This window comes from Corylus avellana, chromosome 2 (genome assembly GCF_965113065.1).
Source record: "Corylus avellana chromosome 2, dhCorAvel1.hap1.2, whole genome shotgun sequence".
Taxonomy (NCBI): domain Eukaryota; kingdom Viridiplantae; phylum Streptophyta; class Magnoliopsida; order Fagales; family Betulaceae; genus Corylus; species Corylus avellana.
Window position 1 is genome coordinate 33,518,170 of NC_142491.1, and position 22,419 is coordinate 33,540,588.

Genomic DNA, 22,419 nt, shown 5'->3' on the forward strand with positions numbered 1-22,419 from the left:
CTTAACTTGGACGGGATAAAAATTAAATTCATTACCACATTTCTTCACCACACAATTGTATAGCTATATCCTCTTCGACAAAGGGCTTGTCGATGGAGTTGGAATAAGTTTTCTTTGTTATTAAGTTGTTTGAATTTTACAAAAAAAATAAAATAAAATAATTAAATAAATTGAATTTGTAATTGAGGGGTGTTAAAATTTTCAAAATACCCCCATTTATTTTAGGAAAAAAAATTAAAAAAAAAAATTGCAAAGATTAAGGTGTTGGTGAAAATTTAATTGTAGTTTTCTTTCCGGATTTTTTTATTTTATTTTATTAAGGGTATTTTCGTTATTAGGGGGACATTGACAATTTTTGGTAGTTTTTTTATTTTTTTGAGGGGGTGGTGGGGACATTGTCTTAATTGAAAGTTTAAGAGTGACATTGTCAATTGGGTTCTTGTTTGAGGGGGGTATATAAACTTTTCTAAAAAAAAAAAAAATCAAATATGAAGGCATGCAGTGCATATCGAACTTCTTTTTTAGTTATTAATTATTAATTATCCCCCTTTCCTAATAATTAAGAGTGTATAAATTTAGCAAGAAAGGAATTTAACTGTTAGCTTGGAAGCACTTACATATTTTAAGATGTTAATATAACATTCCAATTAATTTCCAAATGCAACCATAAACTCAATATATATACTTTTAACACTGATTTAATTGGCTCTAACGATTCACGCTATCATAATCTGTTAAGTCAGTTCAAGGAATTTAACTGTAGGGAGTAAATTATTTTTTTGGCATACCTCAGGGACATTTGAGTTTATTTTGATATCACAAAGAGTTAATTACAAATCAGGTAAACCACATGGACTTATTGTGCATTTTTCCCAAAAAATAAACTACATATATATGTTGAGACATGCTTTTTAATTGGAGGAATGCTAGGCTCACAAACAAATTTTACAAAAAAACTTTTACAACATGATGTGGCACAACATGATTGAAAATATGATAAATTTAAGTTTTGAGAAACACAATCATATCTAGCTAGAAAGACTTTATAGAGCCAAAATTGATGGATGACCATAGAAAGCAAACAGCAAATTAGAATACTCTTTATTTCCTTTATTTATGAGGCCATCAAATGCCCACAAAGACTTATGGGCAATACAAGAAGAGATAGTTCTCATTCACCTAATTTATTTGACATTCTTTATTTCTTTGTATCCAAGAAATTAAAGAGAGGTTAAGAATCCTAGCAACTGAGATTATCACCGGGAGCAACACCCAATTGGCTACAGTATTGATTGTAATAGTTGATACGAGCTTGGACAAGATCAGGCTTTTTACCATCACATTCAACTGCACCATTAATCGCCCGAGTTGTTGCCCCAAATCCTTGGCTTAGAACCGAGTGAACATTGTTCATCCAAAACCACAAGGCTGTCTTAAACGAAACAACAACATCTGTGGCCACTGTTTCAGGAGCGTTTAATCCGTCGAACCCAATGCTATTTCCGGCTGCTCCATAGTTGTAATTCCAGGTTAGCTGAAGTGGTCCACGACCAAAGTATTTTTTGTCGGGGTTGCATGGATACTGTGTGTTACTCTCCTCACAGTAGTCCTGGGAAGCACCATCGGTCTCTTCTATGTGGCAGAGAGCTGCCCAAACACAAACAATTTGCTTCAATATGTGCTTCTTTTTACAGTGTAATAATATAGCCACAGATGCACATCCCATTAAAATCTTTTGCAAATATATAACTTGGTTATAATTTATGTACATAAACGTTTCATTCCAATTAAATAAATCATATATGTTAGATTATATATGTAGTGCTGCAACAATATATAAACAATTAATCACCTATATATGCAGTGATATAGTTTATATGTTTCTCTGATCATAAGGAAATAACCTCATTTCTTTGTTAGTTGTTATGAAATAAGGTATATTATTATGAATTAGAGATGCAATCTAATTTCGTTTAAAGTGACATCAACGAATAAGAGATTAGTAATGCTGTTTAGCCTAACAACTCATATGACATCGCACTACAAAAAGTCTTTTGTTCTTTTTGTTTTTTTAGTGATTATTCAAAAGTTGATTTTCAGTGCTATAACATCAAGTTGTATGACAATTGTATAACAATCTATTAAACAACATTACTATCATATTAGATATGAGTAATGCTATTTCGTAAATTGTTATATGACTGTAATACAGCTAGAATGACGTGACAGTGAAAATCAATCATTCGATCAGCACTATTTGTAAAAAAGAAAAAAGAAAAAAAGAAAAAAAATAAGGGTTGACACGTCATCCCATGTAGTTGTATAAAAGTCGTATAAGAGTCTTTACTAAATAGTATTACTTGTAAGATATTCGAATGTTGCGGGTGCATGAAGAATAATTTCATGAAGTGAAAACATGCAGAATTGAATAAGTTATATATAGAGAGAGGGAGTAAGATCTTACATCCAGTCTCATGGGTGACATGGGCGAAGAAAGCTGCAATCTCGCGCTTAGAATCATCAGCAGTCCCAGTTGTGCCAAACTGAGTGTAGGAATTAAGAGCATCAAGGAATGCAGCCCTGGTGTAGAAGCTCTTCCCTGCACAATCTGATCCACTGGCCTGATTAAGTATCCCGTTAAAGAAATCATCCGTCACAATATCACCCACGGAAACACCACTTGAAGGTGTAGTAGTACAAGGGCCTTCTTTGCACCCCTGGCCGCAGTATTCACTCGTGGTGCCACAGTACCCATATTGGCTGCAGCATTCGTTTGCAGCACATCCACAACTTTGAGCCTTCACATATCCTGCTAAGATTAATGCGACTGCAACAAGTGTTAGAAGATTTTGTTTCACGCAAAGTGCAGCCATCTTGGGATATTGTTGCTGTGAACAATGAATGAATGAAGAAGATAACTGTGTGATGAAAAACAAAGTTGAGCACGCATCGGATATTTATAATGCAACATAGCTTGGACTATTTCAACATCTAGAGGGCGTGTCTTGTACGCGTCTTGACGGTGTTCCAATTTGACGTTTCAGTATATGGGAGAATTGAATTGGGTGTTTGTTTACATGTGCATTTGGTCATATATATAATTTTCAAACGTTAATTATTTGGTGGTTCCATTCGCTGCATACTGGGTTCCTTCCTTAATTCAGACCGTGTTCCTTACCTTTAAATTGTGATGCGACGTAAGTCAAAATATTTTCGAGTGTCGGATTATTTGTTAATCGTTTTTTTTTTTGTTAAAAAGGTGTTTGGCAAACTATTTTGTGATTTTTCTAAAAAAATCAACATAAAATATTCTTTCTCTTTTTTTTTTTCACTTTTTATGTCACATTATTTAATTTTTATTACTATTTAAATAAAAAAAAATTACAAAAACAAAATTTTTTCACTTTTCAATAGTTTCAAAATGGAGCATATGGTGAGAAAACGAACCCTACACTACATTTCTTCATGGCTTCTAGAGAGCGTGTATAGTACTGGTCTTGTTCTTACAATTTGACTTTCTAATATATAGGACCACTGCCTTTTTGTCCTCTTCATATAATTTTCAAACGTTAATTTGGCGGTCTCTGTCTTGTGTTCGCTGCATATATATTTGTATTTCGATATCCATCATTCTTCAACAGACCCATGTGGACGGTAATTTCCGTATAAAAGCTTTGCATTAATTCTTGCTAAGGAAAAAGCAAAGCTATGCATTCTTGTCATTTGTCAACATTAATGTTAGTCCAAAAACACGTTAACAAAACTCCGGTCCAACAACGTTAATGCAGTGCCGGCTACATCTCTTGACTCTTGGTGAGTTAGGTGATCGTCTTCGGACCTCTTAAGAAACAAGTCCCCTAAAAGAAAAAAAAATATATCATTAACGCTATATTTGTTTGGCTTAAAATGAATTTGAAAAATGTTTTTTTTTTGTATTTTTGAGTGTTTGGTGCGATAAAAATAATAGTCAATAAAAAATATTTTCGATTTAACCCAAAAAACCTTTTTAATTTTCGAAAAAAGGTTTTCATTTTTTAAAAACCGTAAAACATTTTTCAAAGTTGAGCATTTCATTTTCAAATCCACAAATCCAGCTAGGACGCAATTGGGACCCTTTAGGACTTCAACGAGCCACTGATGGGACTCTGCCAAGACCCAATTTCGACACTGCCAAGACCCACCGGGACTCAACCAAGAATTCTCCAGCACCTGATTGGGACCTCAACAGGATCCACCAAGGACCTAACTAGGACATTGTCGGGACCCAATAGGGACTCCGATGAGACCCGAAGACCGGGACCCAACCGAGAGTTTGTCAAGACTCGAGAGACTCAGTCAGGTCACCGCCAGGACCTAGTCAAGACATATGCGTAATATAAAATTTAATATGACTGAATGAATATATATATATATAATTGTGATTTTTCATATGCATCATTGTTTCATTTTATTATTAAAAATATAGGTGTTAGAAATAATTAATATACACAGCGGAATGAAACAGTACCTTATTTGCACTGCAATCAAATTCTCCAATGAATTTCTTCCTTTTCCCAGAGATGGAATACACTACCAGAAATTACTGGAGTAATATTCACAAAATCCACAGTCTAAGAGCACCAATAAAAATATGTTGAAAGAGAGAGTTGATTTCTGTTTTTCTATTTTCATACGTACGTCTCTCAAACTATTCTTTTTGGAGAGTATTTATACTATCACTCATTTAAATGAAGATAACAGTTTTTTCTTTTTAGAATAACTGACCATGTCAGTTTCCTACTTACAAGCCAAGTGTTGTATCACTTGGCTTTGTACACGTAGAGGCGTGCCTTTTGTGGACGCCTTATCATTATTTTCAACATCTCCCACTCGCACACAATGGGCACGACCCAGTCATGCATCTCTCAATGTATTTTTCATTATTCATACTTGCAAATAGACTGTTCGACCACCGAGTACACCTGCATAAGAAGGTTGGGAGCACTATACCAAATCTTTATCAAAAAGACCAGCATAGCAACATCCCTAAAAAATGTCTCGTTATGCCCTAGACCCATTCGAACACATCAGATCAAACATCTTTAATCCCTCTTGAGTTAACTCAGAACAATGTTTGACCTACCCATAAAATACCATGATGTATTCACGATTATGTCGCTATTATCATATAGATCCTTAACCTGTCGACAGTGAATACACTCAGAAATGTGTTATCGAATGGTCTTCCCTTCGCACTCATGCCACTCAACTTTGGTCCAATCGCTTTCCCAGTTATGTCCCTTTAGACTGCATCAATCATAGCCATAGGCAACATACTAGAGCAACAGACATAAAGACCTCCGTCTTATGACATAGTCAAAAAAGTCAACAAGGGCACAAAATATATATAGTCATGGAAAAATGACTTGTGGAACTCACATGGTGAGGAAATAGGGATTGATTCACTCACCTTCTCAATTTGGTCACATGAGCACATGTAGTATGAAATACATGTTACAGTTAAGTTCTCTTAAAAAAAATGTATGTCTAAACTCAATAAACTGTACAGATCTTAGTCTAGTCGCTACACAAGCGCCTAACCCGAGCCCTTCATTTGCTCACCATCTTAGGCGCCAAATTAAGGTCTCACATCCGGCTAATCATAGGTTACATGAATTGTGGGTTATTCATGCATGGTCTAAACAACACTATAGACCTCGTCTTAGCACCAACTAAGGCAACATTTGTTTGTGTCAACTACCTTTACTTGCTACACAAGTATCAAAGGGCACAATGTCTCATCTCAACTCGCTACCCAAGCGCCAGAGGCGATTGCTCATGTGAGTGAGCCAATCTAACCCTATTGACATACCTTTTCATACCATGGAACCAATCATTTGGTAAGTGTGTGTATTAAACAATATGCCATATGATAATTCAAAAAACAAAAAATGAATAACATCATATGCATTAATAAGTAAATATCCCAAAAGAGTACAACAATCGTCAACTGAATAACAAATGATTACATTCTACGCAATCCCAAACTCCTAACATGAGTCTGAAAAGCATCTCTACCGATAGGCTTTGTCAAGGGATCTGCAATCATTTGACTAGTAGAAATGTGTTTCAGGACCACCTCTTTTTGCGCAACCATTTCTCTAATGTAGTGATATCTTATGTCGATGTGTTTGGTTTTCCCATGATACTTAGGGTCCTTAGCATAAGCAAGAGCTGCTGTACTATCACAATGAATTGTCACAGGATTTGGAGCATCCGCGACAATCTCAAGATGCTTAAGGAATCTCCTCAACCAAACAGCTTCTTGAACCGCTGCAGAACAAGCTACATACTCGGCCTCCATAGTCGATAACGCTATGCAGGGTTGTTTCTTGCTACTCCAAGTAATGGCACCATTATTAAGCAAGAAAGCATATCCAGATGTTGATTTGCGCTCGTCTAGGTCTACCCCAGTCAGCGTCACTATATCCGACAAGACGCAAATTCAAACCCTGATAGCAAAGTACATAATCTGCGGTTCCTTTGAGATATCTTAATATCCGCTTGACTGCTTTCCAATGAATCTGTCCAGGGTTAGATTGGAATCTACTAACCAGGCCAACTGCATAGCATATATCCGGCCGAGTACACATCATAGCATACATCAGGCTACCTATGGCATTAGCATAAGGAACACGGGTCATCTTTTCTTTTCCATCTTGAGTCTTAGGACACATCTCTTGGCACAAGTTTTCACCTTTAGCAATAGGATTGTCAATGGGTTTACAATCATACATTTGAAAGCGTTCAAGAGCCTTCTTTATATAGGTTTGTTGCGACAAACCTAGAAGTTTCTTTGATCGATCCCTGAAAATCTTAACTCCCAGAATGTAGTCTACCTCACCCATGTCCTTCATCTCAAAGTTGGAGGACAGCCACCCTTTAGCGGCGACTATCATATCCTTATCATTTCCGGCCAACAAAATATCATCAACATACAATGACAAAATGATGAAACTCCCCTTGGACCGTTTGACATAAACACAATGGTCTTCTTCAATCATCGTAAACCCATTCAAAAGAATAGCTCAATGAAATCTTAGATACCACTGTCTAGATGATTGCTTCAGGCCATAGATGGACCGTTTTAGCTTGCATACTTTGCGCTCTTGTCCATTGGCCACAAAACCAATTGGTTGATCCATATAGATCTCCTCATCTAGTTCTCCATTGAGAAAAGCTGTTTTAACGTCCATTTGATAGAGTTCCAAATTCATAGAAGCAACTATGGCCAGAATCAGACGAATTGAGGCAAACCTTACTACTGGTGAAAAGGTTTCTTCATAATCTATACCCTCTTGTTGGGTATAACCTTTTGCCACAAGGCGAGCTTTGTACCTTTCTATTGAACCGTTGGCCTTGCGTTTGACCTTAAGAACCCATTTGTTCCCAATAGTCTTTCGCCCTGGCGGTAGGTTCACCAAATCCCAGACCTGGTTAATCTTCATTGACTCAATCTCATCATTCATTGCTTTAATCCACTCATCTTTTGCAGAAGATGAGAGAGCCTCTTGAATTGTCCTAGGCTCATCATCATCATGCGGAGCAATCATGAAAGCTTCCCCTTCAATCTCAAAACGACGACGGGGAAGATTTCCACGTTTGCTCCTACGCGGTTGAGGTTGTTGTGAATCCTCCAGTAGTGGTATGCTCCCACTAGGCGGCAAGTCGCTCCCACTATCCCTAGGAGTTTGAGGAATTTCTTCCTCATTGTCAACTAGGCCACTTAAAGCGCCTTCCTCTTGATCCAAAGCCTCATAAAGCTCTAAATTTCTTTCAACCTCACCTCTGGTTGGAAACTCATCTTCGATGAAATCCACATCTCGTGACACTATCTCAGTCACCCTTCCTTCTGTTTGTTCTCCTATCAACACATAGCCCTTAGAATGCTCTGAATATCTTAAAAAGATACATTTTTTTCCTCTAGGGCCTAATTTCCCATACTTATGAGAAGTGTCATGAACAAATCCCGCTGAGCCCCATGGCCGCAAGTAACTCAAATTGGGTTTCTTGCCGGTCCATAACTCATAAGGAGTAGAAGGTACTGATTTGGAGGGCACTCGGTTGAGAATGTAGGCAGCAGTCAAAAGTGCATCCCCCCAATATGATATTGGTAAGTTTGCTTGCGCCATCATTGATCTAACCATCTCTAGTAGAGTTCGATTTCTCCTTTCCGCCACGCCATTTTGCTGCGGCGTACTTGGCATCGTAAGTTGCCTTTTGATTCCCTTTTCATCACAAAGCCTTTTAAATTGCTCAGAAAGATATTTGCGTCCACGATCAGTTCTTAGAATTTTAATACTCTTGTCTAATTGATTCTCAACCATATTCATATATCGTCTAAAACAATCCAATGCTTCAGATTTATGGGAAATCAAATAAACATGACCGTATCGCGAAAAATCATCTATAAATGTGATGAAATAGAACCCCCCATGTCTAGCCCTTACATTCATTGGGCCACAGATGTCTGAATGGATTAATTGCAATGGAAAAGATGCCCTAGTGGCTTTTCCAAACGGTTTTCTAATTGACTTTCCCATAAGACAATGTTCACATGTGGACATGGACACTTTAGCGAGATTGCCTAATAGGTTTTCTCTAGCTAATCTAGTCATCCTTTCTTGTCCAATATGGCCAAGCCTAGCATGCCATCTAATTGAATCAACATTATCCGAAGAAGTCAATAAAGCAAATGATTTATCATAACTAGAATAATCCAAATCCAATATTAAAAAACTATCTGAAATAAAACCACATCCATAATATGTTGTTCCCAAATATATGTAAACACCATTATCAAATACAAACCGAAAACCAAATTTAAGCAATGTAACTACAGAAAGCAAGTTTCGTCGAATCTCGGGAGCATATAACACATCATGGAGTAATAGAGTGCGTCCACCTCGCAAGTCCAGCTTGTAGGTACCAATACCAAGTACCTCCACGCTAGCTCCATTCCCCACTTTTATATCTCGACTCCCAACAGGAATTCGACGGTACTCCACAAATCCGACCCGATCTCGAGCTACATGTTCGGTTGCTGCCGAATCTACAGTCCACATAGGAGAGGAATGAGCAACCAAAACATGGCTAGATACATAAACATAGTGAGAAAAGTCAGAGAGTACCTTCTTCGGCTCAGTGCACTCACGAGCGAAGTGGCCTTCCTTACCGCAGTTAAAGCAAAGCAGCTTAGACTTGTCTTTTTTACCAGCGCGTTTACCTCTCTTGCGCTTGTAAGTCTTTGCCTTCTTGGGCCCTGGTCCAGTAGCTCCATGTTTGTCATTGTTCTTGCGCTTAGGCCTATATGCCCTGCGCGAACTTGACTCAGCCAAATATGCAGAACTATTGGGCTTAGCAGCCTCTAGGCGCTCAGCTTCAAGTTCCAAATGACGCGAAACATCATCAAAAGTTTTAATGTTCTCATTGTGCGTCAGATTTTGGCTCATAGCTTCCCAAGAGCTTGGTAGTGAACGAATCACCGCTTGAACCTGCTGCTCATCAGTAAGTTGGTTTCCAGCTGCTTTGAGCTCGCGGATCATTGATGACATCACCCTAAGATGCAGCTTCATTGTATGATCTGTGCGCATCTTGTAGGAGTCAAATCTCATGGTCAATCCGCGCAGTCTAGTGGCAAAAGTGCCACCAAACTTTATCTTCAGTGCTTCCCACATATCTTGAGCTGTTGGATATACCTCGAACTCACCAATTAGATCATTGTGCATGCTGCTTAACATAGTAAAGCGCGCAGATTGATCCTTTTTGCGCCAATTTTCATAAGCAGCAAAATCTCTTATGCTTTGTTCGGTATCCCCTTGCATTGGCTCAGTCAGTGAATGGGACAAGGTCTCCAAGACCTCTTGTTCATTTAAAACATATCGAATCTTTCGATGCAATATGTCATAATTTTCCCCATCCAATTTTTCCCCTTTATTCAAATCAGCAACAATACTTTTTGAAGCCATATTACTACAAAGAAATTGCGCAAAGGGATATTATACACACATAAAAAATTTGCAGCGATAATCTAAGTTAAATAAAATAATTATTAACACGTCGCGAGATCGAGAAATCGCTAAGCTTCATAATCATCTCCCGCGCCACAAGTGTCATAAATATTAATATTTAACTTAATTTTCGCACAAAATTATGTATGGGAAAAAAAAAAATTTTACTCAACCATAACTCCCACTATTTAAATTAATTCTAGGCAACAAACATAAATAGCATGCCAAGAATAAATTCAATGTCATCATTTTAGGGGCTACACATGCTCTTAAAAAAAAATTATCTCAACAAATTTTAAAAGAATAAGCATGCGTTACATTTCTCCAAAGAAATAATTATGGATTTTGATATACAATACTTATATAAAAAGTAAATCCATAAAAAATTACTACAACCCCTAACAATTTTACATACATGCCACTAGACTGTACAAAAAAATATTTAACTAGAAATCTTTTCAACAAATGAATTTTCATTCATTTATGCATATGTGTTATTATATTATAAATAACAAAGGGAACTTTAATTTCCAAAGAATTCAGTAGCCCACCCTTTAGGGTATCCACTACCCTAGTCACACGGCATGGGTTCAAACCCTCATGCCTTTATGTTTTTTTAACTAAAGGCACACGTGGAGCATGATTTCAGTAAAAAAAAATTTACCAAACCAAAAAACTGCGGGTGAGGGGAATCGAAACAGGGCCACGGTAATTATAGAAGCACCGTAGACCATTAGGCCAAAGCAGATTCTTGAAAAGGTGCAACGGTTCAAATATAAAAACGGTTGTTTGAACCAGGCCTTCTTCTACCTCTGAACACCCGATTGTCGCCCTTATTTCCAAATTCGCCTTGAAACTTAAATCCTTCAGATCTCCCTCATTATAGATCCGTTTTTCGCATTCCATATGTCAAATTAAACCTTATGACAAGTGTAATCTAACCATATGAAAAAATTAACGCATTTGATGATAAACAATTATCAGAAAAATGAAAACAAAGTTTCCTGTTTTTCAACTAAAAATGTTATATCTCTCAACATACATGTCCAATCATCACCAAATTTTGTAGGCATATTCATATGAATGTTCTCTACAACATGTATAAATTTGGTGGTCTAATTCATTCATTTTCGAAATTTGCCATTAAAGGCCATATATTAACGAAAATGGTATATAAATCAGAAACTTGGTTTTATTGCAATTTCTCATGTATAGAAAAAACATTTACGCAAGCATACATACAATGAGAAACACTCAACCTGGCTCTGATACCAATGTTAGAAATAATTAATATACACAGCGGAATGAAACAGTACCTTATTTGCACTGCAATCAAATTCTCCAACAAATTTCTTCCTTTTCCCAGAGATGGAATACACTACCAGAAATTACTGGAGTAATATTCACAAAATCCACAGTCTAAGAGCACCAATGAAAATATGTTGAAAGAGAGAGTTGATTTCTGTTTTTCTATTTTCATACGTACGTCTCTCAAACTATTCTTTTTGGAGAGTATTTATACTATCACTCATTTAAATGAAGATAGCAGTTTTTTCTTTTTAGAATAACTGACCATGTCAGTTTCCTACTTACAAGCCAAGTGTTGTATCACTTGGATTTGTACACGTAGAGGCGTGCCTTTTGTGGACGCCTTATCATTATTTTCAACAATAGATATTAATTATGCAGGGAATTACAGGCTGAAAACGAAAAGCTTTTTAAGACTGGAAAGTTTATATGGCCTAGCTAAGATCTTGTATGATAATCTTATTACTTACACCATACACCATATGCATGACTTACATTCTAAAGCAAGAAAAGACATTTCTAAAATTTCCTTGTTGCCTAGCCCACGTGTTAACAAGAGAGGTAGGGGTTGAATTTGTGAAAAATTCATATAATGCCCTTGTGCCATGGCGAAGTTAGAAGACAGATGAGGTGCCAAAAAAATTTCTGTTTTATCACTTCAATTTATGTCCCTCCAATCATTGAATACGAAGATCAAACAATTTGATACTCGAGAATTATGTGCATTAATAGCAACATTATTTTGGTTAGCTAGCGATGATGTTTAAATGGGAGTAAAATGAGGTGCATCCGACTAAATTTATACAAATATTTGGTGAATTGAAACAATGCTCACCAAATTTAGCCAGTAGTATTCATTCACCAAATATAGAAACAAAGTATGTTTTAATTTATAGGGAATTTAGATATAAACTTTTTAGGTCAACGTGCCTTCATTAAAAACTCCCTAGGTGTTTTTTTTGGAAATTGACTCCCTGGGTCAATCGAAACTACAATAAACTCCCTACCGTCAAAAATTTTTAACAGACGTTAGTCCACTTAAAACTCTCTGTTTTATATGATTAAAGTATTAATTTTTTATTAATTTAATTTAAAAAATTAAATCTTAAAAAAAAAAAAAAAAAGAACAAATTGAAGGGTAACCAAGGGTGACACCCAACCCCTATAGCCACCCCAAGACCACCTCAGGGGTGGCTCGAGCCACCCCAAACCACCCTTGGGCTGGCTCGAGCCACCCCATTTGTGGAAAGGGGTGGCCGCGAGCCACCCCAAACCACCTGGGCGTGGCCGCAAGCCACCCCAAGGGTGGGCAAACCACCCCTGGGCTGGCTTACGGCCACCCATAAGGGTTGGGTGGGGGGGGGGGGGCCAGGGGTGGCGGGACACCCTTCAATTTTTTTTAGATTTAACTTTTAAAATTAATTTAATAAAAAATTAATATTTTAATCAGGTAAAACGGGAAGTTTTGAGTGGCCTTAACGGGTGTTAAAAAATTTTAACGGTAGGAAGTTTCTTGAGTTTCGATTGACCCAGGAACTAAATTTCCGAAGAAAAAAAATACTTAGGAAGTTTTTAATGAAGAAGCGTTAACTTAAGGAGTTTATATCTAAATTCTCTAATTTATAACATTTTCTTTTCTCCCAATAAAAAAATAAAGAAATCCTTAAGAAAAAAAAATAATTAAATAAAATAGTGAAGGTGAATAGCTAAAATAGAAAGGTGGATGTAGGTGATTTGAAAAAGTGGATATATAACTAAAAAAATAAAAATAAAAACAAAATTTTTGTTTATTCTTCATTCATACAAAAAAAAAAAAAAAAAAAAAAAAAACTTGTAAATATGGAGAGAAACATTTCTCTGTTAAAAAATATTTTGCTGCCTTTTCATTTGAGTGTTTAGTGTATCTGTCATTGAACCCTACGAAAGGCTTAAAAATGCTTGTAGTTTCATATGGTTATTCCAAATCCTTTTTTTCTTTTCTTTTTTTCTTCTCTCTCTCTCTCTCTCTTTCTGGTTGATTAATGGACGGTAAACCACCAACTGAAGAAACATAATTAACATGCTTTTAATTTAGTGAAAATTTCTTAACACCTGAAGGGGTTAAATATTGGAGTACCGCATTTCAAATGATGTAGAGACGATAAAAGAACATTTTATACTCATTAATTAACTAGTTCATCTTTGGTAATGTTGGCATTGATATTTTATTTCAGATTGAAACTCAAATCTCACCTGAAAAAAAAAAAAAAAAACAAAAAACAAAAAACAAAAACAAAAAACAAAAAACAGAAAAAAAAATCGCTCCATAAATATCCAATTTCCTAACTTCAATATTGTCCATTACACATTTTCTCCTCGCAAAATGGTAGTAATTATTAAGATGAAAATGAATTTACCGACCCTTATCTTAGTTGGAATTATAGTTGGAGCCTTGCCAAGAAACATTGTGGCTTCAGGGTGTGGTTGCGGCATAGATCAATGTTGCAATCAAAGGGGTCAATGTGGCACTAGCTATGACTTTTGTGGCGTGGGCTGCCAAGATGGCCCTTGTTACGGCCCCCTTCAGACCAATGATGTTTTGGTGGCTGATATTGTGACAGCAGAATTCTTCAATGGGATACTTGATAAGGCCGATGCAAGTTGTCCTGGAAAGAAATTTTACACACGAGCAGCGTTTATTGAAGCTCTCAATTCATTTAATGATTTTGGAAGGATTGGTTCGATTGATGACTCTAAGCGTGAGATTGCAGCCTTCTTTGTTACACATGAAATTGGACGTAAGATCTCTCTCTCTCTCCAATCTATATATTGAGTTTCAGAGTGATGCTAGTGCTTCTTAATATGTTTACCTTTTCCTTTTCTATGCAGATTTTTGCTATATAGAGGAGATACATGGTCACTCCAAGAAGTACTGTAGCAAGGCATACACAAAATACTATCCCTGCAATCCCAACAAAGGTTATTATGGCCGTGGACCAATTCAGTTGACATGGAATTTCAATTATGAATCGGCGGGAAAGAGCATTGGGTTTGACGGATTAAACTCTCCTGAAACTGCTTATAAAAAAAAACTCTCCTGAAACTGTTGCAAATGACCCTGTTATTTCATTCAAGACAGCCTTGTGGTATTGGATGAAGAAGGTTCACCCAATCATTCACCAAGGATTCGGAGCAACAATTCAAGCAATTAATTATTTTGAATGTCATGGTGCATACCTTGCAATAGTAAAAGGACGTGTTGCTCATTACACTGAATATTGTCACCAACTTGGTGTTGCTCCCGGCAACAATCTCACTTGCTAGTGTAACACAGTTCATTAGCACCATGTTCTTTCTTTTTTCTCCAAAGTTAAGTTTAGTATTTTGTTGGGACTGGTATCCTAGACTCTAATAAGTTGAATGATAGTTTGATTGTAATTAAACGATACTGTTTACATAATGTTTACATGTATATTTGTGATTTTGTATTGTCCTATTATATACATGCAAGGTCCCGAAATTATATTGCATTTAAATATAATGTGAATAAAGAGATTATCACACATAAAATCATAGTCATAGGTTCTTATAACTTATAAATCGTTGTTCATAGTCGGAGCTGGCAATTCCAATTAGACTATAACATGTCAACTTTAACCATTTGTCCTAATCAAGTGAAGCATGTGGGCATCAGGTTGATATGTTAGTTCAAGAGTTGATGGGGATACATTTGAAAAACTAAAGTTTGTGCTGTGGAATAACAAAAAATTAAAATATTCTTATGCTAGGAACGACTTCAAGAAAAACATGTGAAGAACGCTACTATTTAAAATTAAACTGCAAAACATAGAACACTAACTTGCTCTGTATGGCCACTCCTTGGCTTTGGGAAAAAAGGTTCTTCCTCTTGCTTCCTTAAGAACACAGTTGATCTCAGAGATTATAAAACATCTAAATCTTTTTACCAATATCTTAAAATAACCAAGTAAGTGTGGACTCTAGCTTGACATCTGAAAACTTTTAACTTATTTTTGAGAAGTAATTTGAAAAATATTTGTTCTCAGAAAATTTACTAAACAACATTTATAATGATTATTGAGTAAAGAGAGCATCAGGTTCTTCTCTATTTATAGGCTTGTATGCTAGGAGAGGTGAGAGATTTAACCAGTGTGGGACAAATTGGTAGTACCAATCCTAATAGGATTTGTAAGAGGGAAAAGAAAATCCCTGTAAGTTATTTTATATTAGCGAATTTGGTGCTCATTCAAGGTAAACTCTGGTCCATTCACCCAGCATTCATGTTATTTTGTTGTTGTTCTTGTTTATCTTCAAGTTTTAAAGATGCCATGTTAGGCTTGACTCTGTCGAAACATTCTTTACTTATTCCAGATGAAAGTTTGCCCTCGAGCCCGAACGTTCGCTTCTTGGACAGAACATTCGACTAGAGTTCAGAATGCATAGAAATAGGGTTTTGTGACATTTTAGCTAGACGCATTCGGTTAGGACTTTTGTATATTTAGTAAACCCTCTAGCACTGCGTATAACGATAGTCATGTTTCGTTATAGTAGGGATTCGGAATGTCGGAGGACTCAAGTGAGTGTACAAGGTAATTAAACACTTACGATTCCTTTCCTTAAAAACGTGCGATATGTCAGTTGACTGAGCACACGTGTGATATAAGCATATTTACCTTTTACGCAACTTTGTAATTGTCCTAATAACTTGTTAGGTTTAGTTTGGCCTTATTCAATGATATTTCTTGTATTTCTTTTTGTTTAAAAGTTTGGAAAATAGCACTTAGGCTTTTAGATGTTGTTTAAAGAACTTTCTTTTTTCCCGTCATGAACCCCGTCAGAACGGGACATGTAATGAGACTGTATGAAAAGCCTATTGTTTCCTTGTCAGGAGTGCCGTCAGGACGAGACATGTAATGGGGAGTTATTGTTTTCTTGTCAGGAGTTCCATTAGGACGGAACATGTAATGGGGAGTTATTATTTTCTCGTCAGGAGTCACGTCAAGACGAGCATGTAACGGGGATTGAAGTTGAAGCTACTGTTTCCTCGTCAGGACGGGACATGTAATGGAACCAATGTTGGGCTTCTTGTTTTCTCGTTAGATGGTGCGTTAAGACAGGACATATGATGAAGAGAGACATTTGTTCTTCCCGTCATAACGGAACTACTTTCTCATTAGGATGTAGAATTTTCAGATCTATGAATTTCTTCTTCCCGTCATAACGAGAAATGTCTCTTGATAGGACGTGAAGAGTAAAATACTTCTCTTATAAAAGGGATTTTCTTGCCACTGTTCATTCTAGACTTCTGAAAAATATTTTCTTTGTGCACTGTTCACTAAGGTCTCAATAGTTCTCTATGAGCACTATGTCTCGAAAGTTATTTGTTCAAGAGAGGACATGATAAAGCTTCAGGCTATCATTTGTTCTTGTTTTGCGTGTTGCCTATTCAATCACCTACACAAAGATTGTTGCCATGGGTACTTGAAGAAAGAAGTCTACCGAAGGGTCGATGAGGAAATGCACTATGTGAAGATGATCAGGATGGAGACAAGCTGGGAAGCTTGTTCTTACTAAGTCTAGAGGTCCTCAAGGTTGTGAGTATCGTCGAATCTGTAACTTTGAATCTTCATATATTGATTTACCGGGTTTGGCTGCCCCATAGTGGTTTTTACCATTTATGCATTTAAAGGGTTTTCCACTTCATAAACAAACTTTGTGTTGTGTTTGAGATGTTTCTTTAATTCCCCTGTGCATGTTTTATGTTTGTTGTATGGCTCAGTTCCATATTTTGTTTATTAGGAAATTAGAGGTAGAACTAAATCCTAGTAATCATTGGTATTAGAGCGGGTTTGCTCGATTTTTGACTCATGTCTTTAGTGTGTTCATTGACCTCTTTGGTATGGAACCAAATACTTCATTTTCTAATGCTCCTCCCATTTTCAGTGAGAATGACTATGCTCATTGGAAGGTCCGTATAAGAGCCTACTTGAAAGGGCTTAATGAAAATATATGGATTGCTGTTGAAAATTGGTTTGATAAACTAGATGGTGATTTTGACAAGTGGAGTAAAGAAGATACGGTGAAGAGAAACTAGAATAACCGAGGGTTAAGCTATATCTTCAACTGTGTGTCTCCAGATGAGTTTCGAAGGATCACTTTGTGTGAGACCTCGAAGGAAGCTTGGGTATTCTCGAGAAGACCCATAAAGGTTCAAAAGGGACGAGGAAGGCTAAACTTCAAATTTTGACATCTCGGTTTAAGACTATGAACATGAAGGAAGATAAAACATTCGGAGAATTTTACCCTAAATTGATTGAGATAGTGAACTCCATGTGAGGGCTTGGTGAGAGAGTTACTGAAGTTAAAGTGGTAGAAAAAATTGTTTGGTCATTTCCTTCTCGTTTTTATCCTAAGATAACTGTTATTGAAGAAAGCAAGGATGTTGAGTTGTTGGATGTTGATGAATTGGTAGGTTCTTTAATAACCTATGAGAGTAGGAGATTCTCTTCCAAAGCAAATAACATTGCTTTGAAAACCTCCAAGAAGGAAAAGGAAGTGGTTCATGAAGAATCTAGTGACGATGAGTCCTTTGATTTTGAACCAATAGCTCTGCTAAACAAGAACTTTCAAAAGTATCTAAAGAATGCTAAAAGGAATGGAAGAAGATCTTCGGAGCTACTATGTAAAAGAGAATCTGAGAGGGATTTAAGAGACAAATCTTTCAGAGACAAGACAATGCTATGAGTGTCAAGGATTTAATCACATCAGGGCTGACTGTGGAAACCTGAAGAATGCTAAGGAAAACGCCATGAATGCATCTTTGAGTGATGAATCAGAGTCAAATAACTCCAATGACCCAAAGGGGAAGAAGGTTGTTTATATGGCATTTCAAGCCACTATTCAAGGTTCTAGTGATTCTACATCAGCAAGTGTTGGTGGTGAGTCATATGAAGAGGACTCTTATGAAGGATCAATGAAAAGCAACAGTCATCTTATGCCCCATGACAACCTTGTCAGATATTGCACAGATGCTAGGAAGAAGTGCAAGGAACGCCTCAAGCAATTGATTGCAGTTGAAGAGGAAACATTTCTCTTCAAAATCTGTTGAACGCAGCATATGTTGTGCCAATTACCCACCTAAATTAATAGGCAAATAATTGGTACATTTTACTCACAAGTGCACAAGATCAAAACGATAGTATAGTAGGAAAATACGAGATCATTCCCACGAGAATTGGTAAATTATACTTAAAAGTAATTTCTTAATTAATTAAATGAATGTCATGAATTGAAAGATTTGAAGCGAAATAATAAAAACGAAAGGTTAAGGTTTTGACATCCACAACTAATCATACTCAATTAAGATAAACAATATGTCAATGCTACAATCATACCAGTATACTTAATGCTTGCCAACCTAAGAGCATGGTATCGACTCCTTAAGCTATTGATTTCCCTAAGCAACAAATTAGGCATGGTATCGAATCTAATTCTTTTATTTCTCAAAGGATTTAGCATGGTATCTACTAAGTTGATCTAAAAAAAAGTATAAATCTATGGAAATCGACAAACACATGAAACCTAAAGGCTGTTAAGTGCCAAAATATCCATATTTTAGCCCTTAAACTTATGTGTGTTAATTCCTTAAGTGTTGTTAATTTGTGTTATTTTAGTTCTTTTATGTGTTTTCCATGCTTTTGTAGGCTTTTTGAAGAGAAGGAAGTAAATCTGGAAGATTTGGGCTCAAAGAGAGAATTTGGGAAAAATTGGAGTTCCTGACAGTGCGATCGATCACAAGTTCCCTACAATCGAGCGCACTACCAGAGAAGACAAGCAGCGGTGCGGCCATGTACGATTGTGTGCACAACAAAAGAGTCTCGATTACAGATGTGTGATCGAGCGCACACGGGTTGCGATCGATCGCACCCGTGTGCAAGTGACACATCAGAAGCAACCAGATTGTTGTTCTTTCCATATTAGGGTTTTGCAAGTCCCACTTGTAATAGGAGTAAAACCGTACGAATTTTTTAGGTTTACTCGTGTCTCAAGGACTTCTAAAACCTATAAATAGACCTCTTAGCTTCTAGGAAGGGGTGTAAAGAATAAGGTACAAGCTCCGGAAATGAACTGAAAGCTAGATCAAGAGGAGTTTGGGTTTTTCTTCTCTTCCACCTTTTAATTTTGTTATGTAGTTTGTATTTTAATTAGGGCTAGATTGAAGCCCTAATCATGTCTATTTATGATATCAATATTGGTGCCTTCGCTACAATTATATTTTGGTGTATTTAACTTGATTAATTCCTGTTATCTTGAATTCCTTATATGTGTTTGTCTGGCTAACATATGCATGTGGTATGGACTAGTTAATTAAAACAATTTGGATGATCGAGTCCTAGGTTTAATAAGAGTAACAAAAGAAATTCACACCGGGTTTTTGGGTTAATCAACATGGGGAACCGAGAGTAGACATCCATGCCCTAGGCCTCATGTGTTTGTCAATTTTCACAGATTTATGCTTTCTTAAAGAACAACTTAGTATACACCCATGCTAAATCCTTTAAGAAAGAAAAGAATTAGAGTAAACACACATGCCTAATTCGTTGCTTAGGAAAATCAATAGCTTAAGGAGTAGACACCCATACCCTTAAGTTGGCAAGCATTAAATATACTTGTATGATTGACGCATTGGCATATTGTTATCTTAAATTAGTCTGATTAGTGGTGGATATCAAAACCCTAATCCTTTTTAGTTTTAGTTTATCTTTTATTTTATTTCTTTATATTAAATTCAATCATGACAATTGAATTTTATTTGTTTAATTAAATAGGAAATTACTTCTAAACATAATTTACCAATCCTCGTGGGAATGATCTCGTATTTGCCAGCTATGCTATTGTTTGATCTTGTGCACTTGCAAGTAAAATGTACCAAGTATTTACCTATTAATTTAGGTGGGTATTTGGCACAACAAAGGCATGGTATCTACTCCCAGTTTTTCATGTTGATTAATCCATGAACCCGTGATAAAGTTCTTTTGTCACTTTATTAAGCCCAGGACTCGGTCATCTAAATTGACTTAATTAACAAATCCAAATACATGTATATGTTGATAAGGCACATTCATTTTAGGAATCCAATCAAATAGAAAATAATCAAGTTAAGTATCCCAAAATATAATTGCAGCAACGGCACCAATATTGAAATCCTAAAGAGACATGATTAGGGCTTCAATCTAGCCCTTAACAAAGGTTTAGTTACACATAATGAAAATAAAAATGAAAAGAAGAAACCAAAAACGCTTCTTGACTTGAGCCTCCAATTTCTCTCCCAAAAGCTGTAGATCTTTTTCTTAATGCTCAAAAGTCTATTTATAGGATTAGGAGAACCCTAAAAGCCATAGAAAACCTAATAAACTTGGAGGTTAGCCTCCTAGTCTAATTAGGTTATTGAAAACCTAATCCTAGGGGAAATATGAGTCATTTTGTATGCTTGGTGCTCGAGTGCGCTCTATCCTAGAGTTGGTGCGCTCAAGCGCAAGATTGTGCTCGATCCCTCCTTTGCTACACTCGAGCGCTGACGCGCTCGAGCCTTCTGCCTTTGCGCTCGAGCCTAAGTGCTTATGCTCGATCCCACTGCTTCCAACTTTCTCCCAAATTGTCCCTTTAGCTTTGAACTTTCCAGAAACGCTTCATTTTCTTTAAAAACTAAAAACTGAAAGAAAATACAAAAACAACACAAAACATCACAAAATAACAAAACTAAGAGATTAACATATGTGAATTAAGGGGCTAGAATGTGTAACATTAAGCACTTATCACACCCTCAAATTAACATATTACTAGGCTCTTAGTAATACGAAACTGAAATTAAAAAGAACGTAAAACAAAAACTATTCTAGATCCATTGTCGTGGGAAACATGATTGCATTTAGCATTTGCAACAAGCCTTTTAAATTCCTAGGCATCCTTACTAGGAGGAGTGAAGTCTCGTGAGGATTTAACAGAAATGTTATCCACAAACATTATGCAAAAATTCATGTCATCCATAAGATTGAAGTATCACTAAAAACACTGATTTTCATTCATTGGCAAGTTTAAAAGGATAAACTCCATCTTCACAATGAATTGGAATTCCAAAGTCTAACCACTTACAAAAGGCAGGCTAAGGCATCACAATTTCAATTTAGTGAAATGAACTAACACATAATTATGAGGCTTCAAAATTATTTCCAATGTGCAATGACTCAATACCTCAAAGTTCACTGGGATTCCATAGGAATGAATAACCAAGGCATAACTTTGTTTTCTTTCCTTTTGGTCAGGCTGTGCAATGCTTAGTTTCCTTAAGCTTTCTAATTGACCCATGTAACGAGTGTTAAGCCGATGACTCCCAAACCAGATGGCTTTAGGGCATTAGGTGTAAAGACACCCTTAAGGACTTACTAACTCGAGTCAAAAAGGCTACGAAACTAAACTAGCAATAACATTAACCAAATCAAGATTCTCACATTTTGATGTGAACACTCATTGCTTTATGAGGCAAGAGGTCCAGTTACTTTGAAAATCCCACAATGATCATGTTTATATATATATATATATACCAAAGTATCCATCCAACAAGTTTCCCAGCTTCACCCAAGATATTGAAAACATACACAATCAGGTTCACGTGTCATACCTCACAAACTATGTGCTAATTTGCTTATGGCAATTAAAATCAAAACAAGTGAATTCTCAAATGTCAAAAGTAAGTAACAAAACTTAGAATTCTCACCATTAGATCATGTGTTCTACATTTTAAGCTTAGCAATGAATTTCAAATCACAGTTTCTAGATCAACCAAAATCTCAAGAATAACATGAACTTGCATTTATCAAAAATTGGATAAAGTGTGTGTGTGTGTCTCCCATACCCCCAAACTAGAATTACACATTGCCCTCAATGTGTATAAATAATGGAAAGATCATACCTGGGAGATGAGAAAACTAGTTGAAATAGGTATGGCTCATAGCAAACCCCCAAACTTGAATGCAAGAACACTTGTCCTTAAAAACAATAAGTGATA

The 22,419-nt window shown here is 36.4% G+C and overlaps 2 protein-coding genes and 1 pseudogene across 2 annotated transcripts; 1 reads left to right on the forward strand and 2 right to left on the reverse strand.

The window, feature by feature from the left end:
- Positions 1-1,100: 1,100 nt before the first annotated feature.
- LOC132184059 (endochitinase EP3) lies at positions 1,101-2,928 on the reverse strand. The gene is made up of 2 exons (XM_059597543.2): positions 2,465-2,928; positions 1,101-1,647 (listed from the first exon to the last, which is right to left on the reverse strand). The coding sequence occupies exons 1-2, from the start codon at positions 2,871-2,873 to the stop codon at positions 1,241-1,243; spliced, it is 816 nt and encodes a 271-aa protein (XP_059453526.2). The 5' UTR covers positions 2,874-2,928; the 3' UTR covers positions 1,101-1,240.
- A 5,868-nt stretch (positions 2,929-8,796) lies between these two features.
- On the reverse strand, positions 8,797-9,491 carry LOC148587669 (uncharacterized). Its single transcript, XM_088513427.1, has 2 exons — positions 9,171-9,491; positions 8,797-9,091 (listed from the first exon to the last, which is right to left on the reverse strand). Exons 1-2 carry the CDS (start codon positions 9,489-9,491, stop codon positions 9,068-9,070), a joined length of 345 nt encoding a protein of 114 aa, XP_088369553.1. The 3' UTR covers positions 8,797-9,067.
- A 4,228-nt stretch (positions 9,492-13,719) lies between these two features.
- Positions 13,720-14,660, forward strand: LOC132177358 (endochitinase EP3-like; annotated as a pseudogene).
- The last annotated feature ends 7,759 nt before the right edge of the window (positions 14,661-22,419 follow it).